The sequence below is a fragment of the Rhinolophus sinicus genome, linkage group LG13 (genome assembly GCF_036562045.2).
Source record: "Rhinolophus sinicus isolate RSC01 linkage group LG13, ASM3656204v1, whole genome shotgun sequence".
Taxonomy (NCBI): domain Eukaryota; kingdom Metazoa; phylum Chordata; class Mammalia; order Chiroptera; family Rhinolophidae; genus Rhinolophus; species Rhinolophus sinicus.
Window position 1 is genome coordinate 17,665,997 of NC_133762.1, and position 22,637 is coordinate 17,688,633.

Sequence of the window (22,637 nt, forward strand, 5' to 3'; positions counted from 1 at the left end):
CTGGGCAGCTGCCTCCCAAGGCCCGTGCGTCCGGCAGCAGGCATCGGGGCTGTGTGCCATTTCATGGTTGGCTGATCATCCACTCCACACTTACCCACTGCTCACCCACTGGTGGGCATTTGAGCTGTCACGAATACTGCTGTGGTGAACGTCTGTGTATGAGGTTTCGTGTGGGACGCATTCACGTCGCTCCTGGGCACGAACCCAGGAGCGGCAGTGCCGGTCACACTGTGACACTGCGTTTAGTCTGAGGCAGCACCACCTGCGTCCCCACCAGCAGCCTAGCCCCGACTCCCCACACACTTGCCCACACTGCCAGCGTCTGACGTGTTCGTTCTGCCTGTGGCCGTGGCACACCCAGGCCACAGGAGAGGGGCACAGGGGCTGGGTGCCGAGCCCTCTCCCCATTGGCCCATCCCACGGCGGGGGCACGGGCGTCCTGGCCTCTAGCTATGATCGTCCAGCACCTGCTCGGCACGGGGCCTAGGACACAAAACGAATAATAAAATGCTGAAAGTAAAGAAATAAATTTGAGAAGCGCTGTTTAATAAATAAATGAAGGAAGAATGTACAACGACTGGGGGCTCAGGGAACCCTAAGCTGTAGGGTGGGGAGAAGCATCCTGGTGGAAGGTGTGGCTTATGCAAAGGTCCTGTGGTCCCACAGAGGGGCACTTAGTGCTGTGCGAGGAGGCCAGTGAGGCCTGAGCGCGGGGGCCATGAGGGGCTGCTGGAGGCGGGGCTGTGGGCAGTGAGAAGCTTCAGGGGGCAGACTCTTCAGGGCAGAGGGGAGGGCTGAAGGAAGGGTTTCCAGGAGGGGCCACAGGGTCATTTGCCTCCAAAGTCATTCAGTCCCTCAGGTAGAGACTAGCAGAGAAGGGGTTCCTTGTCACAGCCAGGGCCACAGGCCAGGTGGGTCGTGGGTCTCAGCCTGAGGGCAGTGTCCAGGCCAGGGCTCCCGGGGACTCTGCTGGTCCCCTCCTGCTTGGTACTAGGGGAGATGTCACCGGCTCTTGCCAGCACAGAGGACATGCCGGTCTGAACCGCAGTGGGACGGACAGGGCAGGCGCTGCCCAAGGCCTCTTGCATCTGTACTAGGCCCATGCAGCCTGGCAGCCCTTGCCCTCCTGCCTTGTCCCCTTCAGGTCACGTCCCAGACAGAGCTGTCAACACCGGGGGCATGCACCTCACCAGCCTCTCCCTGGGCCACAGCACCTCCTTGAGCCTCAGTGCTCCTCCCAGTGAAATGGGAACAGTGATTCCTGCGGTCACCCGAGAGCCACCTGCAAAGTACAGCCACCAGGCACGTGACAGGACCAGGGGCCCCCACATCAGCTTTTGAAACTGATGGCAAATGGCAGCTTGCCGGGGGCATGCACAGTCAATGTGGGTCCTGCCTCAGTCTGCTCCCTGGACAGCAGCGTGATAACAGTCGCTGGTATCCACGGCTGGCCCAGGCAATGGCTGCGGCTGACCGAGTAATGGACACTATTAGCGCTTGACCCCCTCTGCCCCCAGGCAGAGCCCCAGCATGCCAGCTGCTGGACCACCGGTGTGTGTGCACATGGGGGTGGGGACGGCTTTTCCTCCCCCTTAGATGAGGTGGACAGCACTATTAATCACTGCATCCAAGGGCCAGCGGGGGGGTGGGGAGGAGGGGCAGGAAGTGGCCCTGTCACCATGCAGCTGCCCCTTGTCAGAAACAGATCCCTTCTCCAAATGTCCAGGAGACACAGGTGCTCAGAGGCCAGATGCGCGGGTGGGGCCAGGGCTGCCAGTGCCTGAGCTTGCCTGGTCTACGCAGCGCAGCCGGCAGGGAGACTCGGAGTGAGAGAGATGAGAGCAGTGTGAGGAGGAAAGATGGAGGGGCTTAGGAGGGTGAGGTGGAGGCCGGGGGGTCGTGGGGGGAGTGGAGTTTGAGTCCCAGCAAGAGCCCGGGCTCCAGTCAGACCCCCAGGCCTGGCCCAGGAGGGGAGGCAACTTGCTGAGGGCCAGTGGCCTGGCCGGTCAAGACCCAGCGTAGCGACTACTGGACCCAGGCCAGTAGCGGGCAGGTGGGCCGCACCTGTGGGGCACCTGTGTGGTCTGTGTGTGTGGTTCGGGAGCACGGGCCCACCTTGAAGTCGCATCAGGTTTCTGTGGGAGCCCCAGCGGGCTCAGGGGAGCGTGCTCGTCCCGTTGCAGCAACGAGGGGCCCCGGGGGCTGCAGGTGGAGATGCTTGACACAATGTCCCAAAGTTTGCGAGGGGTCTGGGCTCATCTGGCTCCCTTGAAGGGACTGTGGCCCAGGAGGCTGGGGGTTGGGGGCCGAGAGCTGCACCCCCAGCTGGTGCTCACCCACCAGGCCGCCCTGTCTCTGCCCTTCCTGGGGTATCAGCTTCCCCCTGGGCTGCGAGGCCTCCTGGCCATATAAGGCTGTCTGTGGGCACCTCTTGGAGAAGCTGCAGAGCCCTCACCCTGCCTCCCCCACCCCCCCGCCATGGGAACCAGAACTTGGCCAGGCCCCCAAGGACGAGGTGGGGGAAGGGGCCTGCTGGAGCCTAGGTCCCGTGAGGGGGGAGGGCAGGGCGCACCAGGCCAGGGCTGTGCTGGGGAGCCCCTGCCCTTCTCCTTCCCCCCAGGGCTGCCCAGTCTGGGGTGCAGAGCAGGGAGATAGTGAGGATGGGTGTGGGGGCACTGGTGTGGACAGATGTCAACGTGTGATGGATCATAAACGCGGTTGCTGCCTTCTTCCAGTGTCACCCCCTGTGCTCCCCACAGATCCAGGACCAGGAGGCCTGGACCCCTAACTTCACACCCCAGCTAGGTGCTGGGAGGTGCCCTGATGGGGTCCCCCTCAAGGGAGGTACATGAGCCTGGAGCCCCAAAAGTACCCTCTTATTGGACCAGTCCTTCCTTCGCCCTCCTGGAGGACTAGAGATGGCGGCATCTCCAGGGAGGGCCCAGGGCCCCCTCCCCTGAGGTTTGTCCCTCAGGCCCAGGGCTGGGTCCGTCCAGGGAGGGGCTTCTAGTGGGAGGGGGCTGATATCTTCTAAGGATGCAGACACTTGTGTCCATCACAGACGGCAGACCCCCCACATCCCCCAGCAGAGGCTGCTTCTCTGAGGCAAGCCCCTCCTTCCAACTCACAGACCACAGTCCAGGTACAGTTGGGGCCACTGGGGCGTAGCAATGAGTGGTTCTCCCTGGAAGCCGAGGTCTCCTCTAAACTCCTCCTAAGGTCACAGGGCCCTGGGCAGCTGGCTGGATCTGGGGGACATAAATCTGAGAGCCTTTCTGCACAGTGGCCACTCTCGAGGCACCTGCTCTTTGCCAGGCCTGGAGATGTAGCCAGGTGGCCAGGCCGGCACAGGTCGGGTTTAATTTCATGAAGTGCAGTTGTCAGAGAAGTCACACCTGTGGGCTCTCAGGGGACAGTCTGGAGGGCCCAGACCCCAGGCAGGGAGGGAGGGAGGGGCCAGATAAAGGGGTGGGGACGAAAAAGCGGTTTTAGGAAAGTAACCTCGCAGGGGAGCTGGTCACACATCCCTCGCTGCTGCCGGGTCATGGTGCGTGGGCACCAGCCTAGGACTTGCGTAGTTAAAGCCTCACCTTTGCCGTAAGCAGCCCTGTCCACTGTCTCTGTGCATCTAGGTTCCCACGCCTTTGAAATGCCCGTCAGATCCTCCTTCTAAAGCATTAATCTGAACTCTGTAATCCCATCCCCGCCGTGCTTTCTCCCAGCCCCTTGTCATCTTCCTCACCTTCCCTCCTTAATTCCAAATGCATAAAAGAAGCTGCAAAACTGTCATTCTCCGGACTGTTTAAGATCTTGCTTCCCGGCGTATGTCGTCAGTTTGACTCAAATAAACTCATAAAAATTCTCTGCAAATTTGGACATTTCGTACATCAGCTGGGAGAGGGGGCTCTCCTATACTCCGCTAGAGATGCTGAGGCCATGAAAGGGGCCCTGGAGCTGGACCCCAGGCTCTGGATGCAGGTGCAGGGCTCTCTGCCCATGGACGGCACGCTGATCACCCTATGGAACGTCACAAAGCCCCATGGTTTCTGAGCATCCCGGCTGCATGTGCTTTTTATAGGGTTGGCCCGTCCAGGGTGCCAGTTGGAAAGAAGCTGAGACAAGTGGGGGAGGGGAGCTTTGGGGAAGCTCTTCAGAGAGCCCAGGACCTGGGCCGGGGTGGGGGTGGAGGGGGTGGGGCGGGTGCTGGCCAGCACATGCCTTCTGGCACCTGGGCTCATCTAACCCTGTCTGTGCCCGTCTGGTCTGCAGACTCATTCCCCTCTCCCTCACCAGGATGCCCAAGGGTCAGGCCTGCAGTGGGCACCCTGGAGAGTGTGGCCTATGAGCGGGGCACACAGGGTCAGAAGGTTCCCAGAGGAGGGGACTTGGCTGGCGAGTGCGTGGCTCAAAACCAGCTGTTCCTGGTTGGGGTCAGCCCAGAGCCTTGTGGCCTTTGAGTTTTCCCAGAACCATATGCCCTAGAAGCTAAGAAGCCTGGTGGTGGCCTGTGGGCCGCAGGCAGCAGAGAAGGCACCACTCCTCCCAGAGCAAGGACCAGGGGCCTGTCCCTGGCCTCTCCTCATGCTACAAATTCAGGGGCGGTGGCCTGGCCCCACCATTCTGAGGACAGGTGGGAGCCAGGGGTGCTCATGGCCTGGGGGAGGGTCCATTCCTCGGGGTCTGTCCTCTACCCACTGCCTCCCAAGTGCTGGGCTGGCTCCCGTAGTGGACTGTGCCAGCCAAGAGCCATGGGGGGGCTCCAGGCTGAGCAGTGGCTGAGGCCAGAGCGCTCCCTGTCCTGCTGGGTTTACAACCTCCTAACGAGGCCGCTCCCAGCTGTGAGCACTCGGGCACCCAGCTGGTGCGCATCCTCCCCAGGGATGGGCTCCACCCTGCCCACCAGAATCAGCCTTGCGCCCGCTCCCAGCCTCTCTGCCCCATGCTCTGGGTAGGTGTGGTTCCCTGGAAGGCCACCAGAAAGGGACTGGCCACCACTCCAAACTGCAGCCCAGCTTCCCCAACTCTCTTCCTGCTGAGATGGACATTCTAGGCATGGTGCCGGGAGCCACATGCCTCACTCCCAGGGTCCCCCAAGCCCCAGGCCCCCGCTTTGCCAGTGCAGCTTCTCCCAAGGGTGCAGGGCCCAGTGGGAGAGCTGGGGTCTGGTGACGGCAGGCCCAGCACAGTCACCTGCTACCAATTGTGAGCAGTGACTCTGGGAGTGTGTGGAGCCCTTGGGCGCCGTGCATCTGCTTCCTGGAGAGCCTCTGGCTGAGCCAGGTGTCCCCACACCTGCCTGCAGATGGGACTGCTGTTGCCATGGGGGTGGGGAGGAGGATGGGACTCCTGGGAGCACCCAGCCCTAGGACTGGGGTACCTCTCCTGGGGATTCCGGACAGACAGACGCTGGGACTGCCTGATTTGGGGGGTGGGGCACTACATTAGGGACCGGTGCCCAATAAATGTGGGGGAGAAAATGAATGACTGACCAACTCCTTCCCCCTTGTTAATTGTGTGAGCTTGACTGACCCCTGAACCTTTTGGCCTCAGTTTCCCCATTTGTAAGTAGGAAGGGTGGCTGGGTGGCCTGGGAGTAGGAGGAAGGCTGGAGACCTCTCCCTGGGCCACTGGGGGTGACTTAGTGGAAACGTGATATGGGCAGCAGGGTGGAAGTGGGCGGAGATGGGTCACCCCTTCCTGCCCAGCTCACCTCCTCCCAGAGCCCCCCGGCCTGTGTGTAGCCTGGCCAGCATAGCAGCTCCATCCTCCACGCTGCCCCCTCCTTGGCTGCCCCCTCCCGGGCCAGGGTGCACAGGCACACAGTGGGAACAGAGTGTGGCCACCTCACCCAGCCGCTGCCACCATTCTCCTCAGTCCCGGACCCCACTGCCCTCTCTGGGCCATCAGTTGCTCAGGTCAGCTGTCCATGGTTGACCCTCCCCCAGCTGGGTACTCAGGCTGACTCAGCACATTCTCTGGCAGTGGCCCCTCCCTCCTGCCGTGCCTGCTCTGTGCCCTTGGGCTGTGAGGCCTGGCTGCCAGGGGGGCTCAGAGGGCGCTCCCCCCCCCCACATTTCTGCCTGCTGGCCCCTCCAGGGATGTTGGGAAGCTGATGGAGATGGGAAGAGGGTTCCCAGTCTCCAGCCCCCACACTGCCAAGGCTCTCAGCTGTCAAGGGCCAAAGTGCACTGCGACTGGGGGGGCCTCTGGGCAGGAGGGAGGGCGGGGCAGGTCAAATCTCCCATCAGGACCGGCTACTGCCTAGGAGTGGCTGTGCCTCCAAAGGGATCATAACTTAGCTGGGAACGGCCTGTCTGGGGACTCTGGTCTCCTCCACGTCTCCCATCCGCCCTCTGGGCAGGTGCTCCCTGACTCGGAGCTTCTGCAAAGGGAACCACCTCTTTTCACCCTCCCCCAAGTGGAAGAACTAAACGTGAAGTTACAGAATTATGGAGTTAGGGAGGGAGAGTCGCTCCCACTGCCTAGTTCCCAAGTGGGGGGGGGGGGAGAGAGAGAGAGAAGGGGCCACCCAGCCCCTGGGGATTCTGGATTTGCAGGTCAGGGGCGGCCAGGAAGATGTGGACGGTGGTTCAAGCTTCTGGGAGCAGCTGCTGGTGCATGATGTCCCCCAGGGCCAGCTGGTCTCTGCCGGACGCTCTCACTCGGCTGCCTCAGGACTGTCCAGGGGGTCCCATGTGGGACAGACACCCAGCTGGCCTGGCTCAAAGAATAGGGGGAGCGGCCAGCCCGGCAGCTGTGGCTTTATCCCCACCCCCTCGGGGCTTCCCTGAGGCCGATTTGGGCCGAGAGCCTCCCAAACTCAGAACAGCTGGGACATAACCCCAGAGCTCAGGCCTCTAGGTCCTGTCCCATTTCCCAGGGCGTCCTCCAGGGCCTGCCTTGTGCAAGGGAGTGGCCCTGAGCAGGAGGGGTCAGCCTGGCACACAGAGTTGGGGTCCACAGTGCCCCACCAGCTTGCAGTAGAGGTCTTTGGTGGGGACCCCAAGCAAGGCACCCCCTGGCACAAGGGTGGGTTCACACCTGGTCCCTCCCCATCGACAGCAGGTGCTTAATAGATGTTCTCCTTCAGAGTATTTCTGGCTCGCACAGGGCTCTGAGCACCCCCCTTGACCACAGGGGACCCCAAGCCTGGGCACCCAGTCCAGTCCCTCTTGATCCATTTCCCTGTTTTAGAGTATTTTTAAACCAAAACGGGGCAGGCAGGAGGGGGGTGGGTGGGCTGAATCTGGCCTGGCCGCCCCAGGGAAGCATGAGGTCCCCAGTCGGGTCTCCCTGTCCCTCTGCAGATTGATTCCCTGCCCCGCCCACTGCCACTCACAGCTGGCAGAGTGCACCGTCTCGCAAACCTGCAAGATGGGGCAGATATGGAGGCAGTACGAGGGGAATAAAACTGAAAACCGGCCTGGGGAGGGTGGTGAGGCTGCGCAGGGGGGAGCCAAGCGTCTGGCCGTTTCCCGGCAGCGGTCGCTCAGGACAGTGTGCGGTTCTGGGAGCGCGGGTGGGGACCCGCTGGGGCGTCGATGGACAGATGCCCGGCTGGACCTCGGGCTAGCGTGCCGGACTCCGGCCGCGGTGCCTGCGCCCAGGCCGCCGGGGGCGCTCGGCCGCCGAGAGGTGCCCGAAGTTAGGGAAACAAAGAGCAGAGCCTCTAGGCTGGGACGAGTCGGGCGGACGCGCTGGCGACCCGGGGCGTCGGCGGGAGAACGGCGGGGAGTGCTGCCGGGGACCGACCCACGCCCTGGGGGGCCTGGGCAATACCGCAGTCTCACGGCCTGGCGAAGGGCCAGCAGGTGCCCCTTCCGGGAGGCTGCCCGGCCAGGGTCCGAAGGGTTAAGGCCGCCCCTCCCCCCTCCCTGGGGAGCGGGGCTCGGGCGCCCAGGCGGGCTGGGGCGGGGCCTGACGTCCGCGGGCGGAGCGAGCCGGCCTGCCCCGCGCTCACACCCCGCCGGGCTCCCGCCGTGTGCAGTGCCCCGTCGCGGAGTGCGCAGCCGGGAGCTTCGAGATGGGGAGGTCGGGCCCCATGCTGCTGCTGCTGGCCGGGCTGGCTCTGCTGGGTGCGGCGCGGGCGGCGGCGGGCAGCGGCTTCAGTCTGCACCCGCCTTACTTCAACCTGGCGGAGGGCGCCCGCATCACCGCCTCGGCCACCTGCGGCGAGGAGACCCCGGCGCGCGGCGCCCCGCGCCCCACCGAGGACCTCTATTGCAAGCTGGTGGGGGGCCCCGTGGCTGGCGGGGACCCCAACCAGACCATCCAGGTGAGCGCCTACTGGGGGCAGGGTCGCTGTGGGCGGGACGGGGTGGGGCGGGCAACAGCGTCCCGAGGAACCCCGCGCAGCGGCGGGTCGGCCTTGGACTCCGCAACTCCAGCCCGACTTGGCGGGGATCGCCCGGGGCTGGACCAAAACCTTCCCGTCCCTCCCCGACTCTCTGGTTCCATATTCGGGGGACGGAAGGGAGCCCCAACTCGGCCATTCAGGCTCGCCAGAGAACTGCGCGTCTCTTTGGGGACCCGGGGCGGCGGTGGCGCGCGGAGGGGCGCTGGCGCCCAGTCCCTGGCGGCCCCAAGTCCCGGGATCCCGGCTAGGCGGGGCTTAGTGGCCTCCGCCTGCTGCCTGCGGGGAGGGGGTGGACCGCTCCTCCTTCCCTCGGGACAGGCTGGAACCTGCTGTGGTCGGGATGGGACGGATGGGAGGCAGGGATCAGACAGGAGGCTTTCACTGCCGACAGCAAAGAGTTGAAGCTGTCCCCACTGGGGATCTAGGGACTGGGTGGGACCCTCAAGGTGGGGGAGGGCGGCAAACAGCGGAAGTTTTAACTGGGGGTGCTAAGTGGGCGCACACTCGGGGGCAGCGTCTGTGCGCCACAGGTGGTGCAGTGCGTGGGCTGCAGTCTCCCTGGGGGAGATAGGGTTTCAACCCCTGAAGACCCGCTGGGGGGCATCCCTGCCCCAGCCTGAGCCTGTAGGTGGGGGACGGGTTAGGTGGCCCTACACATGGACACCTCACCAGGGAAGCAGGGCTTTGAGACCTCCCGATGTGGTGAGGCTCTTCAGCCTCCTGGGGTTAGCCTTGGCCCAGGCGGTGGTAGGGTCTGCTCCAGGGCTCCCTGACACCCCATGCTAGGCCTATCTTCCCACCCCTGCCAAATCTTAAGGAGAATCTGGGGGCCTCAGGGCTGATGTAAACTGAGCCACTTCCTCCAGGGAGGAGGTCACAGGCAGTAAGAAGTTGGGGGAGGGACCAAGGTAGCTGGAGAGTCCATTCACTGGGCCCCTTCAATGACTGCCTTCCAACCGCCCTTGGCCCCCAGTGGAGGCAGTTGCTGACAGGGTTCCTGGTGTGGCAGAGAGCTCCTGGGACAGAAGTGTTGCCTCGTCGGGCTCCTGGACTCCCCTGCATGCTCTCCTCTAAACTAAGACCAGCACAGCTGCGATGGGGGGTCTCAAGCCCACATTTCAGATGGGAAAACTGAGGCCTGGAAATGCACAGATACCTGCTGGAAGCCCCACAGCCAGACCAGGATCTCGGTGGAAACTTGGGCCCCTGCTGGGGCCCTTGGCACATCTGGTTGATGTTACAGGGGCCGAGTCTAGGGAAGGAGCTTGTGTGGGGGTCTCCAAAACTGCCTCAGGGGCTTGGCCAGCCCCCGCGGCCCCTCTTGCTGCTCAGCTGAGATTCAGCCATTAGGGCAGCCCAGGCTCCAGGTCACCTCTGAACCGCAGCGCACTCTGCAGGCTCTTGAGGAGGGGCAGCTGCGAGGGTCCCTGAGGGGGATGGGGAGGTTTTGTTGCCCCTCCTATTGCCCCCAGGAGCAGCCTGGCAGCCTGTGGCCAGGGATCAAAGCCCCTCTCTTCTGCCTCTCCTTAGCTTCAAGGTTTTCCTCCCAGACCTCGGGTTCCTCGTCTATGAAACGGGCACCTCGTGAGGGCCTGCTTCACCAGGAGTTGGAGCCCGGGAAGCCATCTGTCACATAGTGACTTCTTCACAACCATGGCAGCCTGGTGTTATGTGCCACGGAACTGGCCCTGAATGAAAAGTGTCTGCCCTGCTCACCCAGCCCTCAATCTAGCAAGAGAGGCAAAAACTTCCCCTTGGAAGCCTGAGGCCCTCAGCCACGAGGCTGCCGGGGCAGGGGATGGGAGACAGACCAGCAGCCGGATGGGCACCGGTGTGTCCTCGGACAAGTCCCTGGACTGGCTGGCACCTGTGCCCTCTCCTCTGGGACCGGGGTCTGCTCAGTGCCCTGGTCTCTGACTGGATTGCTGATAGAGACTTGTCTGCAGGCCCCGTGTGGTGGCGAGTGGTGGTGGCAGGGTACAGGAGGTGCCAGGGAGGTGAAGCCCACCTTCTCTCCATCTTGAGAGCCCAGTCTTGTGCCAGCATGGGGGGATGGGTCATGGAGGACATGGGACCCAAGGCTGCAGTCCGGCAGCTCCTAGGGGACCCCTGGAGGAGGTGGGACAGAAGCTGGCGGGGGGCATCCCAACTGGGGCCTGGGAGAGGCCTGCTGGGCGTGGTGGTCTGTGCACTGGAGCAGGTAGAGGGCAACTCCGGTCTGGCCCTGCGCAGCCTCAGGTGGGCATGGGAGGAATTCCGGGCTGGCCTCACCCCTAGGGGAAGTTAGGGCTGGTGACTCACTAGGAGGGGAAGTTCTTATCGCTGCTCCCTATTTCCTAGCTCTGTTCCCAGCACGACCCTCTACAGCACACGAGCCCGAGCCAGAAATGCCAGCAGGGAGGCACTGGCCCCCCCGCCCCCCCCCCCCCGCTGTGGCCATGTGAGGACCACTGGAATTACTTCTCCCTGACTCTCTGGGTGGGCCTGAGCAGAGCCTTCGCTGGGCCCCCTTGACCCAGCCCCAGCACAGTGCTCAGAGGCCTGGGGGGGAGGGGAGGTCTTGACCACAGTCACCCTCATCTGGAAGGCACACCACCCCAGCCAGATGGCCCTGCCCACCCCCTCCTCCTGACCAGCCCACCCCGCCAGGCCCCCAATGGCCTGCAGCCATGTGCATGGTGCTTTCGGTGACACCCTTGAACCCCTCTTCTGCTTGCCCCGAGAGCCCCCGCAGGCCTGGGAGCCATAGCCCCAGGTTGCCCTTTAGGTGTCACCATCTGAGCTTGGTGATACGGCCGCACAGGTTGTGCCACTTCTCTGGGTGTCCTCCATTGCTCTAGCCCCTGGGTGTGGCAGCTCTGGGTAGTGAGCTCAGGACCCAAAGCAGGTGTAGCCCCCACCTCTGAGCTCTCAGCCCCCACGGAGGCAGTAAATACAAAATCATTACTAGCCAGACAATCCCAGGTCTGCAGGTAGAATAAATAAAGTAAGGTGATGTCAGCAGGGTGTCAGGGCAGCGTTTTGGGTGGTGCAGAGCTGGGTAGGATGCTGCAGAGGAGGTGACATCTGAGCTGAGATGGAGGGCAAGAGGTCAGGGTGCAAACGCCCCAGGCAGGAACAAGGTCTGAGATGGGGCCACCCAAAGCACCCAGCACCAGGGGTCTGGGGGCCTGCTGCTGCCTGTTGGTCTCACCCCCCCCCCCCCGCCCCGGGTACACAGTGGAAGCCTGGAGCAGACATAACCTAGGAGGTGTGGGGCACTGTGCATATGTGCGGGCTGGGGCTTGGAGCAGGGCATCCCACGCCCCCACCTCCAACTTCTAGGACAGGTCTGGCCTCCTGGGAGACGGGGAGGGGTGGGGTGGCTGCCTTTCCCAGACAAGGCCTCTCGGCTTCAATCAGTGCCAAGTCCCGGAGGGCTGCCTTTGTGTGCAGAGGGATGGCAGGTCTGGTTTCCTCGGGGCTGGGGGGTTGGGCCTCCACTCTGCCAGCTGCCAGGGCCCAGCCCTGCCCCCACCCCACCACAGGCTCCCAGCACCTGCTCCTCCCCAGCAGGCCAGGATGCTGCTGGGAGCCCTCTGTGCCCCCAGAGGACAGGCCCTTGGCAGGTGTCTGGACTGTGACAGAAGCAGCTGCCTGGCCCGGGGTGGGATCATTAATCCTGGTGTGGCCAGGGCAGGTGGCAGCATTATCCCCACTCTTTGGATGGGGACACTGAGGCTCAGTGGCTGCCGTGACTTGGTCAGGTCCCAGGGCTCGGAAGTGGCAGAGCCAGGAGGTCCAGGCCTTGCCTGCTGGCAGCCCACATGCCTCCACTGTGGGGCCAGTCCCCACAGGCCACTGGAATGGCTTAGTTTCGTTTCTCTGGAGACCCTAATCCAGATGGCTCTGGGTGAGAGCTTGGCAGGGGTGTTGTGGCAAATGGGCTGTTGGAGGGGAAACAGGGGTCTGGCTCTCCTGATCTTCCTGCCCCCTTGCCTCCAAATGATCCCAGCTGTCTGTTCGTAGGGGGCATGTGATTTGTCCCTTAACTTGTCCCTTTTCCCCTGCTCTCTGTCTTTACTGCATGGTTCTTCTTGCCTCAAGACCTTTGTACCGGCAGCCACTCTGTCTGGAGCACCCCCCCCTTACAGTTTGTACCTCAGATGCCACCTCCTCAGAGAGGCCCACCTTGATTTTCCCACCTACAGAAGTGCCCCTCTTCTTCCTCACTCTTGCTTCTTCCATAACGGATGTGATCACCTGTCATATGAATCATATTCCCTGAGTCAAGAATGTAGTAGGTTTGCCAAGAAAATAAGTGAATGATAGACGAGGGTCTGAAGATTGGGGATGGGAGGGTGACTAGAGAGGGAAGGGATCCAAGCCCTTCTCGGCCATCTGACCACTCTGTCCCCACAGGGCCAATACTGTGACATCTGCACGGCTGCAAACAGCAACAGGGCACACCCCGTGAGCAACGCCATCGACGGCACAGAGCGCTGGTGGCAGAGCCCGCCACTGTCCCGCGGCTTGGAGTACAATGAGGTCAACGTCACCCTGGACCTGGGCCAGGTAAAGCCCCTTTTTTCGCCTCTGCATTTCTGGCCCTAGGATTCCCCTGGGGCATGGACCCGGAGGTGAGGTGCCTACCCTGAGTAGCTTGGAGCTTGGGCACAGACAGGCATGGCAGTGGGTGGGCACCTCGTGTGTGTTGTGTGTGTTGTGTCCACCCCCCGCGGCACACAGGGAAAATGAGGGCTGACCTACGGAACCATGAGAGTTAGGGTGCGGGGTGCTGAGGGTCCAGCAGGAGGCCCGTGGGAGTGCTGGTCCTTGGTGTTTACTCTAAGGAATCCTCTGCAGGGAACCAGGCTCTGGCTGAGGGTGTGGGAGGGGCCTCAGGAATGTGGAGGAGGCTGGTGAACATGGACATTCCTGGGATACCTGTGCTGGGATCCACCCAGGGGTTAGGTGCATACGGGAGGGTGGGGCCAGGCATTTCCCAGTGACAGGGAGCCCCCCTTGGTGGACCCGGGCTGGGTCAGACCCGGGATGTGTGCATCCTGCTCCCCGTGTGACTGCCCAGGGGCCTGGCCTTGGCGTCCTGGCCTGTGAAATGGACTGGCAATCCCATTGCCTCCTGGGATCGGTTAGGAGCAGGTGAATGAGGCTGGGCCTGTCTGGGGTCCGGGCTGCAAGGTCCATCTTGCCAGACCCCACCCTGTTCCCAGGGGCCGGGCAGGAGTCCTGGGCTGCAGACCCAGAGGCCCAAGCCCAGTCTCCTGTGCTTCTCGCTGGGCCTCCTCCCGCTGTAATGCCCAGGGTGTTAGAGGACAGGTGGTCAAGTGTCTCTGAGCGCCTGCTGGAAGGGCAGGTCCCCGGCAGTTTTGGGGTGCAGCGTCGCGGTACCTTCACCCCCAGCCTGGAGGCCTGCAGGCCTGGTCCAGTGGGCGGTGGACAGTGAGGGGAGTGGGTTCAAGTCCTAACCAGGGGCCTGGAATTTCGGGGGTCGGACTGGATTGGCTGTTATGTCACCAAAGTGGGGGAGGTGGAGCTGGGGAGAGCCCTGTGGTCCTGAGCTCCCTGCCTACAGGTCCCAGGGCTGGAAGGGTTACCTGGCCCACGTCCTGTTCTGGGAGCCTGGGAGGGCCCTCACAGCCATGTGGGAGGGTAGGTAGGGAAGCGGAGTGGCCCCCACCCCTGGTCAGAGGGAACTTGTGCTGAGCTGGTGAGTTCTTCTTGCCCCTCCCTCTCCCCCTCCTCCTGGAGGGACAGGTCTGGCCAGGCTGGGGGAGGGGTGACGGCCCTAGCTGGGGGCACAGTGGCCCAGTTTCCATGGCAACCACTGAGTGGCCTCAGAGCAGGTGGGCAATGCCTGTCCCGCCCAGCCTCAGTGCAGTGGTGGCTGAGGAGCTCACAGGGCCCCCCGCCCTACTGGGCCCTGCGCCCCAAGCTGCTGTCTCCATACCTGTGAACCCTGCCTGAGATGGGGCCGCAGGCCCTCATTTGCTTTGTAGACTGGTCCCAGGCCAGGTCTGGGTGCACACCTTGCCTCTCTATGCCTCCGTTTCCCCAACTATAAAATGACACGAAGGGCAGAGGACCATTTCCAGGTCCGTGTGGAGGGAGATGACCCGCTCCTCCATCTAGACATGCTTCCTTCTCTCTCCCCCCACCCTCCCTCCCTTTTTTCCACCCACTCACCCACCCTCTTTCCATCACCTGTTTCTCCCTCCCCAGCCCCCTTTCCCTAACCGCCCATGAACATACTAAAGCCCCTGACTCAGTTTGGGCCGAGGGGCTGGCAGCCCTGTCGGGGTGGGGGTAGGGGAGCACAGCGACGGCCCACCTGTGTGCTTTGGAACTGGGCGGCCAGTGGGCCCCGTTCCCAGCTCCACGGCTGAGCGGGCCTCTGAGCCATGGTGTTACTCCAGGAGAAACCTGGGAAAGGGAGCTCATTGCCCCTCCCCCCGGAGCCAGAGCCAGAGCCGTGACTGGGTCCCTTCGGGGTGTCCCCACTTGCTGGGGTTGGGGTCGGAGACTGGGTCCTGCCATCACCAGTCTGGGGCAGAAGGGACCCACATGGGGTAGGAAGTGAGGGCTCTGGGGGACCAGTGGAGGCGGCCAGGCCAGAGCCTTGGGGGGAGGCATTTTGGAGGACTGGACCTGGAGTGTGTCCAGCTGGCCCTCACAGTGACCCTGGGTCTGGTGACAGGATGTCCCCAGGGCAGCACAGCTCCCAGTGCAGATCAGGGACAGACAAGGTGGGAGGGCCCAGCCCAGGGGCAGAGCCCGGGATCCCGACCCCTGACTGGGGTTCCTCCACTTAGGGCATCCTGGGAGGCTCTGGTCGAGGCATGGGGCTGGGGCTTCCATCAGGAAATGGGGCTGAGTGGGCAGCAGGCCTGGGCACTCCCCATGACAGGCTGCCAGCAGCCTTTGTTCTGGGATCTGGAGCGGATGCCCTGGAAACGGGGCGGGGGCAGCTGACACTGGGCATCAGGAGGCTTCCTGCCCCTGGAAAGGCTGGCAAGGGGTCTGTGGGCTGCAGCACAGCTCCCATCTCTTGCCTGGTGTGTGGCCCAGGGCTGGAGGCTGGGCCCCTCGGTGTCTGCCTGTTGGGGCAGAGGAGCCTCGTGGGGCCAGTTAACCTGCCCCTTCTCCAGGGGTCACGCCTTTCCCATGGTGGGGGTGTTCGACCCTCTTCCTCCTCGTGTTGTACATGGAGAAACTGAGGCTCCAGGAGCCAAGTCCTGGCTGGGGAGGGCATGGGGGGCCTGGACTTTGGTGCCCTGCCTGCTTGTTGTGTGGCCCTCAGCCAGAAACCTCAGATCTGAGAGGACCGGCCACTGGTCTGAGCATTGCTCGGTCTGGCCTCAGGGTCAGGAAGGCTCCACGGCTGGGGCCGGTGGGGCAGTTTCCCATGTCCCAGCGGTGACCTGCCTGGGGTTCCCCCAGGGACCAGAGGTTCTAGCTTGTCTCCTTTCCCCCACTTTGGGCCTCTGGCTGCCTCAGGCTCCCCCTTCTCTGGACCCAGGGCAAGGCAGGTCCTGAGCCGAGTGCCCTGCGGCTGCCACCAGGGGCTCTGCCATGAGGTCCCAGGCCCTGTCCCCACTCAGCCCAGTTGTCTTAAGGACCTGGGCAGGTGAGTTGGGGCTCCCTCTCCGGACATGTTTCCCTGGAGCCCTGGCCGTGGGGGAGCCCCACCCCTTGCCTGCACCTACAGCCCACATTCCCCAGATCTGGCTTCAGGTAAGGAGTGCTGGTGCCCTGTGGTGGGGCAGGTCTGCCCAGGGCTGGAGGCCAGGTGGGGTGTAGGGGTGCAGGTGCAGGGGGGTACTGAGGCTGGCCTCGGGCTGGAGGCTGGGGTGCTTGGCGGTGATGCCAACAGTGTTGTTTGGGGACTAGAAATGCCAGGTGAGTGGTGTGTGCCCTCCCTGGGGCACAGTGGGGTGGCGCAGGGGGTAGCATGCCAAGAAGCAGAGCTCCCGTGAGGCTGCCATATTGGAGGGTGAGAGTACTCGCTGGCACCTGGGGAACTGAGCGCACGCGTGCAGACACTGAGACCCTATACTGGTGTCTGGAGGAGACCCAGGGCTTGGCCGCAGCTGGCCACCTGGCCTCCGTGCCTCAGTTTCCCCTCTGTACGTGGTGGGGTGAGAGCATGTGCCCATGGGTCTTTGAATCTTGGCAAGGGCCCCCGACACATGAGCTGCTTTGGTCGGCCCCCCCAGTTCCGGGTGGCATGCCTTCAGAGGCTGGCCAGCTCAGGGCTCCCAGGGCAAGCCTCCTGGTCCAGGCGTGCCTGCTGGCCTGACTTCCCGGCCTGGCTGGGCGCTCAGCCATGTGGCCGGTGCCCCAGCAGGGTCAATGAGGTTATTCCAGGGGAGTGGTAGGAAGTATGGCTGGGGCTGGCCAGGCTCTGGTTACAGAGCCCAGCGGCCGGGACAGGTGTGGAGGCTGGACCGGACATGGCCCCTTGAGCTGGGCTCCCTGAGGGAGGAGAGTGGGGGCGGTTGTGGGTGGCCAGCCTGAGGCACCCCCTGCTCTGGCCCCTCATCTCCTCGTGAGAATCAATGAAATCCTGCCTCTGCTTGTCCTTTGCTTGGAGGACATGGGGCCGTTTGTCCCCGGCCTGGGTGTCCTGCTGCTGCCACACTCGCCCTCTGGACTGCTTGTCTCTGCTCACTCTGGGCACACACAGAAGCCCCTGCCATCTCACACTGGACCCCCCAGACCCTGTTGGCTCCCAAAGACTCCTGTTTTCCATCTGTTTTTCAACAAGCCCCCAGTGTTGACCTCCAGCAGTACTGCTCACCGGAGACTAAACTGTTTGGGTTTTGGGGTCCCTTGGGATAAACTCTACTTCCTGTGGCTGACCATCTGGCCTGACCTGGGCCAGGCTGCAGGGAGTATGGGATGGGAGCAGAGACCTGTGGGCTGGGCCTAGGCCTGAAAACGCGCCTTCAAGGCAGGGGCCCAAGACAGCCTTTGGGTGGCTGAGGGTCTCTGAACCGCCCCCAGATTCCCCTCCATCCAGGTGCTGGGCCATGCCAGGCATTTGCCCTCCACTCTACCTGGTGAGCTCCTGCCCACCCATCAGGGGCCCCTCTACCCCCACCCATTCCCTGAACGTCTCCCATCCCTGTTCTGCACACCTGTGCATTGGGTACCGCCCAGCAGAGCTGGGTCCCTGGGGCCTCGCCTGTCCTCTGCATTGCCATGTTTCACTTGTCTTTCCAGCAGTGGCTTTTCCACTCCCCATCTCTCCTGGAGCTGGTCCATGAGTGGCCTGGTTTTGGGCTCCCTGACCTGGTGTGTGGACAGCCATGCTTATTTACCCAGTTGGGGGCCTGAGCAAACACGCCTGCCCTGCCCTGTCCGGGCCCCTGCTGGCCCCTGCTGTGGCGTTTATCCTTATCAGGGTTTCCAGATGGGGTCTCTGCTGAGAGGGTGGGCACACTGGGGAGAGAGCAAACCCGGGGCTAGGTCAGGTGGGTTCAGCGCATAGCCGTGGAGGCTCCCCAGCAGTCTGGGGGCGGGGGTCCAGGTCTGGGTGCCCCAGTGTTCATTCTGGCCCGGACGCTGGCTCTAGGAGGGGCTTCCTGCCTCCAGCCGGCCTCTGCCCAGGACCCTGGCCCACGGGCCCTGCTTCCTGCAGAGCCAGGCTGAGTCATGTACTGCCTGGTGATTCAGGCAGTGGGGGCTGGGCCCTCCTCTCCCAGGACAGGCACAAGGGGCCAGCCTGGGTCTCCCGACCCTGACCATCTTACACTCCCGGGGTTCCAGCCAGGGCCCTGCCCTGGTGACATAGGTGCCTGAGCCCAGGAGGCTGTGGCCAGCTGTCACCCTCTCCCCCAGCTCCTCCCAAGGGGTGCAGAGGCCCTGCTGGGGCCTGCAGCACTTTTCCTAGCCCTCCCTGTGGTGTCAGCCCTGCCCCTGCGCACTCCCCTCCCCTCACCTCTGCCTCCGGACACCAGAGTGTGGTGTAGTGTCAGGTACTCTCTGCAGCATCCCTGCTAGGTGGCTGCTAGCTTCTGCTTGTCCCGCTCCAGGGACAGGTGGCGACGTCCCATACAAGGCTCTCAAAGCCGTCACACCATCTTGAAAGGCCCTGTGCCCTGCCTGACTCCTGGGCTTTGCACCTCTGCTGTGTTTGTCTTTCCACTGCTCCCGTTTGTCTTTCTGCTGCCCAGAGAGGGGAGGTGACTTCCCAAGGCCACACAGCCCCTGGTGCCTCCTGCTCAGGCCCCAGCACCCCCACCCCTACCCCGTCAGGCAGTGGTCCGGAGACAGATGCCCTCCTGGGTGACCCTGGCCCTCCACAGACAGGCTGGGGGTGGGGGCTGGGGTGCGGTGGCCGAGAGGTCTGGCTGCTATCCTGGAGGCATGCCTGCCCCAAAATAGCCAGATTGTTAAAAATAACTCAGGAGGCTTTTGTTTGGCTTTTGCTTTAAAAGACGTTTTTTCCTTCTGCAGAGAACTGTAGCAGCGGGAAAGGTCAGCAGTGGGCCTGGCGGGGGTGTGGGGTGTGGGGTGCTGAGGGGGCCGTGTCCAGGGAGACCAGAGGTCTGCCTCCCTCCCGGGTCATGCCCAGTGTGGGAACAGAGGGGGTGCGCTGCGGGCATGCCTTGCCTCCCCTCCAGCCTGGGCCAGGGCCTGGGGACAGATGACCAGGTGGTCAGACGGACAGGAGCTGGGGTCCTTAGGCACATCCCTGGGTGCCAGGCATGGGGTAGGAGTTTCCGTGCCGCCCTTGTTCTGCCCGATCAGTCTTCGAATCAATATTTGTGCAAGTGCTCTCAGCTGGGAAAAATGCAATCGGCCCGCCGACCTGACCCGGGGGAGGGACAAAGCTGGCCAGCGGAGGGTGCAGCCTGGTGGCCTCACTCAAGGGAAAGGCGGGGGTGGGTCCCAGGGGCTGGGTGGGAGCCTTTCATCTCCTGCGGGATCTCCTGCCTGTGCTGCATGCCCCCCCCCCCGCCCCAGCCTGTGTCTGTGACTCACACACACCCAGACCTCCGGACCCCACCCTGACCCGCTTTCTCACGAAGACCCCTCCTGGCACAGGGGCCATCCAAAGTCCGCCAGGGCTCCCCAGAATGCCTGTGTGCAGGGTACGTCCCCCGGGGGCTCGTCTCCCTCCCCTGACTGGACAGGCCCAGGGGAAGATGACCGCAGAGCCTGGCAGTGGGTAAATAGGTTGTGCCCCCCCACCCCAGGGAAAGGCCACTTGGCTTGATGCAGGCGGCCTTCCAGGAAGGGCAGGACTCAACAGGCGTGTCCAGGATCCTGGGACCGTGCCCCTGCCGGCATTCTTAGCAGCCTGTGCCTCCTGAGGGCTGGGCCACGAGGGGCCCACCATCCCTCTATGGGGTCACCACAGCAGCCTCAGGCTGAGGGGTGACTGGACCTCAGGCAGGGAGCCTTGCTCTGCCTCCGCTCGTCTGGGGCAAAAATCCAGAACAGTGGACAGCAGAAGGGGACCTGCTTCCCTGGGCTAGGCAGGGCTCCACTGAGGGTGCAGTGGGTGGCCTGGAATGTGACGCCACCCTCGAGGTCAGTGGACAGTTCCAAGCCTACCTGGTGTGGTACCCCTGTGAGCGTGCCCTGAGTAGGGGGGTGGACATCCCCCCACATGTAGCATGTTCACCAGCCACGTTCTCTGCCTGTGTCTGGGGCCTCCCACTCCTGAATGCAGACTGGGGGTGTCTGTGTCCCCCCGCTCACCCTGCTCAGTCTCCTTGGAGCCGAGCCCAGCCTGGACAATGCCCGTCTGCTTTGTTCTTCCCTTGGCTTTGGGGTCGAGGGGGAGGGGCTCACTGGTCCTCAGAGCTGAGAGACCCAGGAACCACAGTCCTTCCCCGTGGGAGGCCGAGCCTGGTGTGGGCACCTCCATGTGTGTGGGGGGCACAGTGATGCACATGTCAGGGGTGTGAGGGTGCAGCCTGCTCATGTGCCCACCCTCTCGGGGGTCTGGGTGGCCCAGCCTGGCCATCGAGGCCACCAGCTGGGCAGGTGATTCTGCCTGAGCCCAGGGCTATTCCCAGTGGACCCAATACCCTTCCTGGGAGCTGTGACCTGGGGTCATGGGCTCCAGGTGCTGATGTGGGGACCCCCCTCGCCTCATGCTTCACCCCTAGGGAGCTGAATGAGGGTTGTCTTTGGCAGCGAGAGCCCGGCTCCCCATTTTCCAGTCTGTCTCCACCTCTGGGGCCTTGTGACAATGGCAGGGGCTGGGCCCTGGCTGCTCCAGGCCACCTGCCCCTGGGGCCTCGGTGGCTGGGGGTTGGTCAGCCAGTGGAAAGGCAGGTTCTAAATTGGCTCTGAGTATGATGTGGGATGACCAGGGGCCCAATCGCAGGAGTAGGGGTCACCTGCCAGCTCCGTGAGGAGACCAGGCTCATTTGGGAGCTGGGGCACTGCCTGGGCCCTGTGACGAGCTGCCCCGTGTGTCCTGGCACCACCAGGCCTGTCTCAGCCTCAGAGCCCAGGGGCCAGTGTGGCCCACGGGCCTGGGGCAGGGATGGGGAGGCAAGCGGGTCTGGGCCCTGGGCCAACGCACCCCCAGACCCAGGAGGGGAGCCCTCAGAAATGGTGGTGTCCTGGGGAGGGCCTCAGTGGCCACTGGCCGGTCAGCCAGGCCAGGGGCTGCTCCCTGAGCCAGGAGGCCCTCGCAGGCACACCCACAGATGTCCACTGGGGAGAAGGGAGCCTCTCAAGGGCAGGGCGGGGGGACCCTCAGGGCGTCAACACCCACACCACCTGCAGGTTTTCCACGTGGCCTATGTGCTCATCAAGTTCGCTAACGCCCCTCGGCCGGACCTCTGGGTGCTGGAGCGGTCCATGGACTTCGGCCACACCTACCAGCCGTGGCAGTTCTTTGCCTGTGAGTCTCCCAGAGCCAGGGGCTGGCGGGGGAGGCGGGTGTCCCCTGGGGTGGGCTGTCATTACCGTGCTCCCTCATGCCTAGCTTCTGCCTGGGTCAGGACTGGGTGTGCGTCCCCAAAGGCAGGGGGGGGGGAGCGGTTCCTGTCCCTGACACGGAACCCACAGTCCCCATGCAGTCTCTTGGCTCCCTCTGGACTGGCTTCCTGCTCTGGCAGCTTGTGAGTGACAAAGGTGGCCCACTGAGCTGCCCAATGGCGCGAGCACGGAGCTCCACACCCATGCTCCCTGACTGGCCATGTCACGTGCCACCCGGCCCAGTCATGTGCGTGGGGTAGCTCTGATTGGGTGGGCCTGGGTCACCTGGCCCCCAGTACTGCACGCCCGAGAGTGGGGGCAGGTAGTTGCCTAAAGGGCAGTGGAGAACAGCCTCCCAGCCTGGGATGAGGGCCGTCAGGGGCCTTGTTCTCAGCAGAGAGGCAGCCAGTGTGATGTGGGCCGTTCAGAACCACCGGGCTCAGGCATGGGCCCCCGCCAGGCCCTCCAGAGGTTCCCGAGTGCCACTCTCTCTTCGGGGTGGCGGGTGACCCATCGAGGCAGGGCTGTGCTCCCATCTCAGGGCTGAGGCCATGTGGCTCTGGGGGTCTAGACACGCAGCGGGCCTGGGGTTCTGCACCCTCACCTCCTGGCCTGTCTCTTGCAGCCTCCAAGAGGGACTGCCTTGAGCGATTTGGGCCACGGACACTGGAGCGCATCACGCGGGATGACGATGTCATCTGCACCACAGAGTACTCCCGGATTGTGCCCCTGGAGAACGGCGAGGTGGGCGGACGGCACGGAGGGGGTCCAAGCCCGTGTGCTGTGGTGGGCGGTGCCAGCCCGACCCTGACCCTGACCCTGACCCTGACCCTGACCCTGCTGTCTGCAGATTGTGGTGTCCCTAGTGAACAGGCGTCCGGGGGCCATGAACTTCTCCTACTCACCCCTGCTGCGCGACTTCACCAAAGCCACCAACATCCGCCTGCGCTTCCTGCGCACAAACACGCTGCTGGGCCACCTCATGGGCAAGGCGCTGCGGGACCCCACCGTCACCCGCCGGGTGAGCACGCCAGTGTGAAGGGTCCCATGGGGGCAGGGGGTGGAGGGGTGCAGGCAGGCAGCGGGGCGGCGTGGCAGCAGAGGGGGCGGGGCTGCGTGGCGGCGCGTGCTCACGGCTGGCGGCTGCAGTACTATTACAGCATCAAGGACATCAGCGTCGGTGGTCGCTGTGTCTGCCACGGCCACGCGGACGTCTGCGACGCCAAGGACCCCACAGACCCCTTCAGGTGAGACCTGCAGCTCCCTGCCCAACCCCCTCATCTGCTCCCCAATCCCAGGGGAGGACACGTGGTTCCATTGCCTGCCGTGTCCC

General features: G+C 63.7%; 1 protein-coding gene across 1 annotated transcript in view; it reads left to right on the forward strand.

Annotated features, from left to right (window-relative positions):
- The first annotated feature begins 7,559 nt into the window (after positions 1-7,559).
- The window catches only part of LAMA5 (laminin subunit alpha 5), a 47,861-nt gene continuing 32,783 nt past the window's right edge, over positions 7,560-22,637 (forward strand). Inside the window, exons 1-6 of the mRNA XM_074317667.1 lie at positions 7,560-8,275; positions 12,758-12,910; positions 21,110-21,227; positions 21,930-22,048; positions 22,155-22,325; positions 22,454-22,551. Of these exons, the coding sequence (XP_074173768.1) occupies positions 8,024-8,275; positions 12,758-12,910; positions 21,110-21,227; positions 21,930-22,048; positions 22,155-22,325; positions 22,454-22,551 (911 nt within the window). The 5' untranslated portion in view covers positions 7,560-8,023. The remainder of the gene's footprint in view (positions 8,276-12,757; positions 12,911-21,109; positions 21,228-21,929; positions 22,049-22,154; positions 22,326-22,453; positions 22,552-22,637) is intronic.